The 10,274-nt window shown below is 55.9% G+C and overlaps 1 protein-coding gene across 1 annotated transcript; it reads right to left on the reverse strand.

The window, feature by feature from the left end:
* Positions 1 to 3,486: 3,486 nt before the first annotated feature.
* On the reverse strand, positions 3,487 to 9,702 carry MATN4 (matrilin 4). The gene is made up of 10 exons (XM_033074950.1): positions 9,602 to 9,702; positions 8,099 to 8,668; positions 7,683 to 7,805; positions 7,106 to 7,228; positions 6,883 to 7,005; positions 6,638 to 6,760; positions 5,789 to 6,202; positions 5,294 to 5,446; positions 4,464 to 4,568; positions 3,487 to 4,289 (listed from the first exon to the last, which is right to left on the reverse strand). Exons 1-10 carry the CDS (start codon positions 9,672 to 9,674, stop codon positions 4,231 to 4,233), a joined length of 1,866 nt encoding a protein of 621 aa, XP_032930841.1. The 5' UTR covers positions 9,675 to 9,702; the 3' UTR covers positions 3,487 to 4,230.
* Positions 9,703 to 10,274: the final 572 nt, after the last annotated feature.

Below are 10,274 nucleotides of genomic sequence, written 5' to 3' on the forward strand. Positions count from 1 at the left end.
TTGGACCTATGCCTCCACGGGAGGAGAAAAAATCAAGGAGCAAGGCTTGGATTAAGCTGAAGAGAAGATAGGGGCACAGGGGGTTGGGGGGCGAGGGGAAGAAATCCACCTCAAGAACATTCTGTAGTGCTTTGTTCATAGCAGGGGGGAGAGTGTGAACTCTTTTTGTCATAAACTCATGAAAGAGCCAGGAGCCAGCATTTCTGGGCACAGGATTGCCTGCAGTTCTCATGTTGCATTCTGTTACCTGTGCAGCACCCGTTGCCCCAGCACCCCTCGGAGCAGTCCCCATCCCACATGGCTCACACTCTTCTCCATGAAAACCTTTTTATGTCCCTCCTCCCGAAGCTGCACGGCCCCAGTTGTGCAATGCTTGAGGCACATGCTGCATTTCCCCAGCCACAGCAAGGCTCTGCAGTTTGTATTCCTCAGGAAGGGAAAGGAGGGAGAGCAGCAGCCCCTGACCCCACAGCCTTACCCAGGTGCACAAAGCACCCCAGGAACAGCCCTGCCAAGCAGCCCCAGTCCCTTACCTGGAGATGTAAAGCTTTCAGCCTGATGATGAGCTCCATCCATCCATCATCCATCCATCCATCCATCCATCCATCCATCCATCCATCCATCCATCCCTCCATCGTCCATCCATCCATCATCCATCCATCCATCCATCCATCCATCATCCATCATCCATCATCCATCATCCATCCATCCATCCATCCAACCATCCATCCATCCCTCCATCATCCATCCATCCCTCCATCATCCATCCATCATCCATCCATCCATCCATCCATCCATCCATCCATCCATCCATCCATCATCCATCCATCAATCCCTGCCCAGCTCCTGGCTCAGGAAGCTCCCCTCAGCTCCACGCTGTCTCCAGCTGCTCGGGGTGCCCGTGAGAAGAGAAGAGGGTGCACACAGCCCAGGCTCACCCTCCTAGCGCTGGTGTCTGGTGCCACCTAGTGAAGTGTCACTGAGGAGGCTCTGCAGGACCAGGCAGGTCCAGATGTAATCTGGCACCCACAACTCAGCACTCCCAGACATCTCCAGCCTGGGGAACCTGGAGCAAGAGGAAACCACAACTCTGCACATGCTGCCTGTGCCCAAAACAAATGGAAAGAGAGCTGGAGCGTGAAAAATAAAGATTGTTAATTTACAGAAGAGCAGAAACACAGAGGTGAACTACACCATGTATTTAAATGGTAAGAATCCCTATAACAACAAGAAACTATAAAATGTATTTTCATAAGAACCTGTATAACAACTATGTATATTTATATGTATATATAAATGTATATATGTATATATATCTGCATATTGACAAAAGATAACAACACTCCCAAACATGTATAAACAGAAGACTACTGAAGAACACTCTACATATATCCAGAAGGGTGGCTTCCCTGCCTGCCATCTGCATCGGTCCTGGAAGCAAAGCAGGCGACAGGGTCACTGCAGCCAGGCCCAGAGGGCTGTTCCCTGTGCCCCCAGGCTGGCACACGCTGGCACAGCAGGACTCTGCTGCCAGCACTGAGCCTGCCTGGGGCTGGGGGCTGCCCCCAGGCAGTGGCACCCAAAGCATGGCCCAAAGCAAGGCCAGGGCAGGCTGGGGGTGCTGCTTGTGCCACCAGAAGCCAGGGCCACCCCCAGGCACTGTGTCCCTGAGCAGGGCCACCCAGCCCAGCCCCAGCCTGGCAGCAGGGGACCCACTCTGCCTGTGGGCAGGGCATGGCCAGTGCCTGCCTGGGCTTGGTGTCCATCCCAGGACAATGTCCTCCTGCTCACCTTTCTCATCCACTTCCATGTCTTCAACATCATCCTCCATTTCCACTTCCATCTCTTCCTCCATCTCCTCCACATCCATCTCAATTTCTTCCTTTCCATTCTCTTCTACATCTATAACCACTCTCTCTTCTCTATCAATCTTCCTATTGATTTCCATCTCCTCCTCAGTGTCTGTGACTGGCTGTGTAGGGAGCAAAGCCTCACAGTGGGGTCCCTGTCCCACAGCATCCCCCACAGAGCCCCAGCCCACCTCCATGGAATGGCACTGTACCTTCACTGGGACAAGAATGGGCATGCTGCAGGGATGGATGGCAAGATCCAGGCAGCAGGGACAGTTCAGGACTGATGACAGTGTCAGGGACCTGGTGACAAGCAGGGTGACAGGGGTGCTCTCAGAGCAGGGTGCAGGGTGGGGTGACACAAGGGCCAATGGTTGTTTTGTGCTCCTTGCTGGGAGAAGAAACTTTCAGCTGGAGCATTCCCTGTGCAGTGATAACACAGGAATTCAGTGATAAACGATGGGGACCACCCTGAAAGGTTTGCCTTGGAATGGACTCCGAAGATCATCTTATCCAAACCTGAGCTGCCTCCCACCAGACCAGGCTGCTCAGAGTCCTGTCCCCTCTGCCCTTGGATGTTCCCAGGGATGGGGCATCCACAGCCTCTGTGCCCAGCCTGGCCTGTGCCTCACCCCCTCAGTGTAAAATACCAATTTCCTTAGATACAACCCAAATGAACCTCCTGCAGCTGAAATCCATCCCCCCTTCTCCTCCCACCACAGACCCTGTTGAACACTCTGTCCCCATCTTTCCTATGGGACCCTTCAAGTCCTGCCCAGTTGCAGTGAGGCCTCCCCATGGCTCTCTCTTCTCCGGGCTGAGCATCCCCAACTCTTTCAGGCTTTCCTTAGAGCAGAGGGGCTCCAGCCCTTGCAGCACTCCCATGGCCTCCTCTGCCCTCACTCCAACAGCTCCAGGTCCTTCCTGTGCTCAGGACCCCACAGCTGGAGGCACAGATGGGTCCTGGGGGGCTGCAGCTTCATGGGGAGCAGAGGGGAATTTTGTGTTTTCCCCTGAAAGGAACTAAATGCACTCTGGTGCTGAGGGATAAAATCAAGAGAGTGGAGACTGCCCTGGGCAGAGTCCTGCTGTCAGCAGCAGTTCTTTGTGAAGCCTGCAGGGATCCATCAGGAGCAGATCCTGGGTGTCCCTTTGCTCAGCACCCACCCCAGAGCAGCTGCAAGGGGCACCCTGGCCAGCCTGGGGGTGTGAGCCCAGCTCAGCTCTCAGCTCCCTGTGCTCCTACAGGCTCCAAAGCAAACCCTGCCCATGGGGACACAGTCACACTGGCTCCCTCCAGCAAACCCTGCCCATGGGGACACAGTCACACTGGCTCCCTCCAGCAAACCCTGCCCATGGGGACACAGTCACACTGGCTCCCTCCAGCAAACCCTGCCCATGGGGACACAGTCACACTGGCTCCCTCCAGCAAACCCTGCCCATGGGGACACGGTCACACTGGCTCCCTCCAGCTAAGGATGGGCCTGCAGCACCCTGGAGTGCCACACAACGAGGATTTTCCCAAAGGATTTCTGCATTCTGGGGACAGAAGCCGCTGCAAAAGCCAGAGACTCCACTTCTGGCACAGAGAAGTGTCACCCTGCAGCCCAGCTGAAAGGAGAGGGACATGTCATACAAATCTTCAGGGTGTTTATTGTCAGGATAGAAATTCCTTTATATAAAACAAGAGTTCAAAAATAGCACTACCCTGCTCTCAGAATTAAATATACATATATATATACACACACACACATAGATATTGATAGAAAGAATAATTACCATTTTGCTATGTGATTATAAAACCAAACACGATTAATACCAATTTCCAAACTATTCTGCCAAACCAGGGCAAGGGGATCTAAGAATTCCTGCCGCCCACCTTCCCATGGGAGCCCACCAGGGCACCAAACTGGGAGCCAGCTGGGCACCAGGCATCCCCTGTGCTGCCTGCACCACCCAGCTGTCCTTGCCCCACCACTTGGCAGCAGATGCTGAGACAACAGAAGCTCTCAGGGTGACACCTGAGGTTTTTTCTCTTGCAAAGCAGCCTGCCAGGCTCCAGGGGGACTGTGCCATCCCAGTCACTCCAGGGGACACCCGGTGTCATGTCTGTCCAGTGACCAGCCTGCCCACATAGCTGCTCCCCCTCATCCCAGACCTGCCAAGGAACAACAGCTGAACCCCTTGTCTTTGCAGCAGAGGCTTTGTCCAAGTTCCTTCTCTTGTGTTTTTAGGATTTTTAAATACAGTCCACGCCCCCTGGGGATTTTGCAATACACAACAAACACTGATGCTTTATGATAACCTAGCAATAACAATGTCATGTAGCTACTGTACATCCATCTCTGTGCCCCGCCGAGCACTGCAGCCTCTGTCAGGATCACTTCTTGTTGGCAATCTGCTTTTCCAAGTCTTCAAGTCTGGCTGTCATCTGAGCAAGTGAACGTGCTAAGGAAACAGCGTGAGCCACAGTCTGCTGGGCAAAGCCTTTATCCCCTTAAAAGAGTCTAACATTTTCCCCACTCCCATTTATCTATCCCTCCCTCCCCCACGTGTTCTCTGTGCTCAGCTGTTCTGCACCCTGACAAGCCCAGGCATCACCCCAAAGGATATTTTTCTCGGTCAGGCTCTGCAGGATGGCCACGGTGTTCGTCTGGAACTGCACCAGCGCCTCGCACTCACACGGGCTGCGGATCTCGGTCTCCCCTTTGCCCTCCTCTGTGACGGGGGGTTGGGCTGCAGTCAGACCATGGGCCAGACAGTCCCTGCAGCCACCCACCAGGGCTCAGGGCTCTCCCCACCATCCTGCCCTCTCTTTTCAGCCTCTCTGTCAGGCTGCCCTGCTGATCCAGCACGCTCTCTGCCAGCATCCCACAGAGCTGTCACACATGTGGTCACAGTGTGCCAAGGACAGCCAGTGCTGAGCTTCACTCTGCCTTCAAGCTGGGGTGGCAGGGGCACTTTGGCTCCATGCCTGCAGTTCTGTGGGGGTCTCAAGGGCACTGGGGAGCCCCAGCCCGGCCCAGGGCAGGGAGACCCTCACAGTAACCCTGCACCAGGCAGCAGCAGCAGCACAGGTCTGAACAAGGTCCACAGGCCACCTTCAGAGCATCCCACAAGGCAGGGTGCCACTCCCAAATTCGGCCCATGCAATGGCACAGGGGTGGCTGCTCACATGAATTCTTTTGTATTAACCCCTCCTGTTTTTTAATTTATTCCCCCAACTTCTCCTTTTCCTCTTCCAAATCCCTCCAAGAGACCCACATCTATACCCACAACAGCCTGGAGAGGTCCTGAGACAGCCTGGACTCACACCAGCCCAGCTCAGCCTTGGGGTACTTGGCACAGTGACAGACACACAAACCACCCCACTGGCTCTGTGGGGACAGAAGAGCCTTCCCTGGCTTGGGGCCAAGTCCCCAGGTGTGGCCAGGAACACCCACCTGGGCAGATATTCAGGGAGAAGTTCTCCACAAGGTGGGTCATGGTGGTGAAGTCTGCTGAATAGGAGAAGTGCTGCTCCACTGGCTCAGAGGCGATCGCCCTCAGCTCTTCTTCCACAGCTTTTCCAACACCCACGGCAAACATGACAATCCCTGCATGGCAAGGACACATCCTGAGCACTGCCCTGGCCACCCCCAGCAAGCAGCCACAAGCTCAGAGAGCAAAGCTGAGGATGCAGGATTTTCTCTGGGCTCCCCAAATATACAGCAGGAATTTGGGCAGGACAGGCAGGAGCATGGCAGCAGTGTGGTGGTGCAGGCTGCTGCATGAAGGATGCTGCTCAGAGCACCCTGTGGCCACAACACAGCATGTCTGCCATGGGATGCAGCTCCCCAAGGCTGGATGGAGAAGCTTTTCCTTGAGACAGCCACCCCAAGCAACCATCCCAGGATGCCCAAAACACCACAATTTGAGGTTCCCAACCCCCTCTGCACCTGATTCCTTTGCTCTCCTGGCCCATTCAGAGATGTCATCCTGGGAGCGTCCATCTGTGAAGACCAGCCCGATTCTGGGGATGTTGTGGGAGAGAGGCCTGGCACCTTCCAGCTCAGAGAAGCTGTGCTCCACCATGTGCTTGAGGGCAAGGCCTGTCATGGTGCCTTTCTCCATGTACTCCACATCCATCACTGCCTTCTTGATCTCATCTGCACTGTGGTACTTGTTGAGGGGGAACTCGGTGCGCACACGGCTGGAGTACTGCACCAGTCCCACCCGTGTGCCGTGGGGGGACACCTCCAGCAGGTCCACAATGCGGTTCACAAACTGCTTCACCAGCTCAAAGTTCTGGGGTCGGACACTCTTGGAGCCATCAATCACCATCACAAGGTCAACGTGGCCAGCTCCACACTCTGCAGGCACAGGGGAAGGTGAGAGAGGAGCAGCCTGGCCATGGCCACCGTCAGAGTGAGGGACCCTGGGGCTGGGGCTGAGCTTTGGGGCTTCAGGACACTGTGGGAACACCCTGGAACTGCAGCTGGGAAGGAGAGCAGACTATGCCCAAGGAACTCAGCCCAAAAACCTCCACTGACACCCCAAAATCCCCTGAAAGTCTTTCCTAGGTTTCTCTTTTCCTGAACCTTTCCTTAAAGCTGTTGCATCTTCTGGGCCATGTCTCTGAGGACACAAGCATCCTTCCCCACAGCAGCCAGGGTACTCTCCCAATTACAGCCAGCCTTCCACCCTCTTCCAGCCTAGCTTAGAGTCCCAAGTGGAGACAGAGCCCCCCAGCCCAGCTCCAGGTGCCCAGATAAGGAGAATGTCGAGGGCTGTGTGCCAGTACTCACTGCTGCATGTCTTGCCATCAGCCTGGAGCTGCTGGCCCTCAGGGCACACGCAGTGGTAGGAGCCATCCGTGCTCACACACTTGAACTCACAGCCATGATCCACGCCGTTGCAGAGGTCAGTGGCTGGAAGACAAGACGGGGACATGGGGTTATCCCCATTTGGGGTGGTCTGGGACAGCTCTTCCCTGGAGACTGGGCAGGATGTGCTGTACACACAGCCTGTGCTGTGCAGACACCAGACCTACCCCTGCAGGACTTGCCGTCGGGCTGGAGCGTGAAGCCGCTGCGGCAGCGGCAGTAGTGCCCGTTGGGGATGCTCACACACTCGTGCTGGCAGCTGTGGTTCCCAAAGCTGCAGTAATCAATCACTGGGGAGACAAGGAGAGCAACGGCAGAAAGGAAAATACAAGAAGAGAGAGAGAATAGGAAGTAAACAAAGAGGGGCCAGGGAGGGAGAGAGTCACTCACTAATGCAGCTCCTCTTGTTGTGGCTGAGGTAGTAACCTGCCCGGCAGCGGCACAGGTACGAGCCCTGCACGCTGACACAGTGGTGCTGGCAGCCGTGCCTCCCGTCTGCACACGCATCGATGGCTGCAGGGAACAGGACACCCATCACCCTCCTGTCCCAGCCTCCTGGGGCAGCAGGGCAGCACTGCTCCAGGGCTTCAGAGCAGCTCCCAGCACCGTGGAACAAGAAGGAAAAGTCCCAGTGTGATGGTCAGACCAACTAACATGGCTTTGCACTAAAATCCAGGGGAAAAACACTGCTCACTTTGGTGCTGGGATGTGAATCCTCTGGTAGCCACTGCCCAGACCCCTCAGCTGGCAGGCAGCTGGTTGTGCCCACATGAGTGTCCCATCTCAGAGAGGTGGCCAGGATTTTGCAATGCTGAATGTCTGCAGTCATTACAGACCTCTGGACAGTGGGCCCAGAGCACCCAGGCTGCTGGCCTCTCTCAATCCTCTGCTGTGCTCCAGCTTTCCTCCATGGGACCCATAACTACAAGCTCCCTATGAAAGTTCAGATAATGAAAAGGGTTTTTACGGGAGCAGGTCTTTCCATCCACGTTGAGCCTGTAGCCTGGGTTGCACTCGCAGTAGAAGGAGCCAGGGGTGCTGACACAGCTGTGCTGGCAGCCGTGCTCCCGCTCCACGCACATGTCCACCCCTGCAAGACAGAACGGGCATCAGTGGCACAGCAGACACATGGGGACCCAGCTCTGGCTCATGCCCTGTCCCTGCAGCAGAAGCCAGCATGACCACCCACACAGTCCCAGCCCTGCTCACCCACTGATCCCCAGTGCACAGACACTGTGCAGTGCCCTGTCCTGGCACTTCACTAATGACGTTACTGCCCCATCTGCCCTGCTCCTGGCACGGGCAGCCACCCCAAGCACCCCTCTGGGGTGAAGAGCAGACACTGGGCCCCCTTGCCGCTCTGCAGCAGCGCCTCTCACCCACCACAAAGCTTGTCCTGGAACTGCTTGGCAAACTGCTGGATGAGCTCAAAGGACTCCACCAGGAAGACGTGCTCCTCCAGCGGCGGGGAGGCCATGGCCCGCAGGGAGCTCATGTCTGCCCGCTGGATTCCCACAGCGTAGATCTCGATGCCTGCGTTCCTGGCCTGCGTGGCCACCTCGGTGACGCGGTCCTGGGGCCGCCCGTCCGTGACGATGATGGCGATGCGGGGGATCCCCTTGTGCGGCGGGCGCGCGCCCTCCTGCGTGCTGAAGGCCACGTTCATGGCGTACTGGATGGCCAGCCCCGTCATGGTGCCCTGGGCCAGCGGGATGATGCTGTTGATGGCCCTCTCCATCTCTGCCCGCGTGAAGAAGGTCTTGAGGGAGAAGATGTTCTGCACCTGGCTGGAGTACTGGATCACCCCCACGCGCGTGGCGTTGGGGCCCACGTCCAGGTTGCCGATGATGTCCATCATGAAGCGCCGCATGGTCTCGAACTCGAAGGGGCGCACGCTGCGCGAGCTGTCGATGACAAACACGATGTCCAGGGGACCCGTCCTGCACTTCAGTGCTAAGGAGAAGGCAAAGAGAAGGCTCAGTCCTGTGGCTGTCTGCAGGGAGCACAGAGATCTCTGCCTGCTGGCTGGGGGTTGCTCATGAGGGGTGGAGAGAGCAGGTTTGGGCAGCCCCCACAAACCAGCACCTTTCCACTGCCCACTAAATCCACAGAAGGGGGTGGCAGAGCAGGAGCAGGCCAACAGGCTGGGGAGACACCCCCTGACTCTGGGTTGTTGTGGTTGTGTTTCTTTAAGGGCTTAATATGAGACAGTAAAAAGCAAAACTAAGGACATGCACTTGGCAGAGATTGAGCCAAAGAGTTTCTCTTGAGCATAAGGATGCTACTTCCAGTGCAAACTGGGAGAGTGTTCAGCAAGTGAAATGCCAATGAATATATTTTGCTTGGCTTGTGTGCACCCAAGCCTGGGAGAATTGGGCCCTAATCATAAGGAAACACTTTGAGTCCCTTTGGGATGATGCCAATCCCAGTTGCTCTGAAGGTCTCTGAGACATACCCACTCCTTTCTCCATTTGGTGCCTTCAGTGTTTTTAAAGTAAAATTGATTGAGATCCCTCTGTCCTGGGAGGAGAGAGGCTGGTACCTCTGGGTTTGCTTTGTCCGCTGGAGAGTCAGCAAGGAGCAGGCTTCCCCTCACAGCTGTGCCTCCTGCCAAGGTCCCAGCCCATGCCCTGCAGGGTACAAGCCCTGGGCAGGGCTGTGTGCCAGCTCAGGAGGTGCCCAGAGCAAGCAGCACCAGAACCACCATGTTGGGGCCAGGAAGTTTGTGTCCCACTACTGGCGGGATCCTCCATCCTCCTGAGGATGCTCCCACAGAAGAGGCATCATGTCCCCCCACATCACACAGCAAACTGTCCTCTGAGGGCTCCACTGCCCTGTGCTCTCACTTCTCTTCCCTCCATGCACTCCCCACCAGCCAGGGCTCACCTGCAGGCTTTGGTCTGGCTTCCAGTGTTGTCAGGAGAAGCAGGAGGAGAGGGGCAACAGGCAGGAGCTTCATGATGGCTCTATAAGACCACACAGCTCCAGTGCTGGAAGGATGTGCTGCAGGGAGAAGACAAGGTGTGATCAGTGCTGAGGGTGAGCTCAGCCACAGGGCAATGCTGTCCTGTGGTGGGTGTCCCCAGGGAGTGACAAAAACCCTGAACCACAGCAGTTTTGACAGATCCATCCCCAAACTTCTCTGAATCCACACGGAATCTTTCCTGTTCCAAGGACTGGCAGTCTCAGCACAGCTCAATTTCATTACAGTAGCAGCACTCGGCCAAAGGGTCTGATTTTCTGCTCTGGGTGGAGCTGGCCATCGGACAAGCCTTATTCTCACTTGCAAACCAGGCAGATGGGATGTTCAGCCAAATGCTTGTTCCCTGACTGTGTGGCTGTTCTCTGCAGCCAGTGGAGAGCGGGAAAGCTGCACGCAGGGATGCAGGGCACCAGCCTTCCTGGTACTCCTGCACGGGAAGAGAAGCCCCCAGATGAAACACCAGCACAGACAAAACCTGCTCAGTCTCTCCAAGTCACTGGCAAAGATCATTTTTCCAAGAAATTCCATTCTCTGCCTGTTTCCAAACTCCCCTGGGAGAGCAGAAGCCTCTGCAGT

This window comes from Catharus ustulatus, chromosome 17 (genome assembly GCF_009819885.2).
Source record: "Catharus ustulatus isolate bCatUst1 chromosome 17, bCatUst1.pri.v2, whole genome shotgun sequence".
Taxonomy (NCBI): Eukaryota; Metazoa; Chordata; class Aves; order Passeriformes; family Turdidae; genus Catharus; species Catharus ustulatus.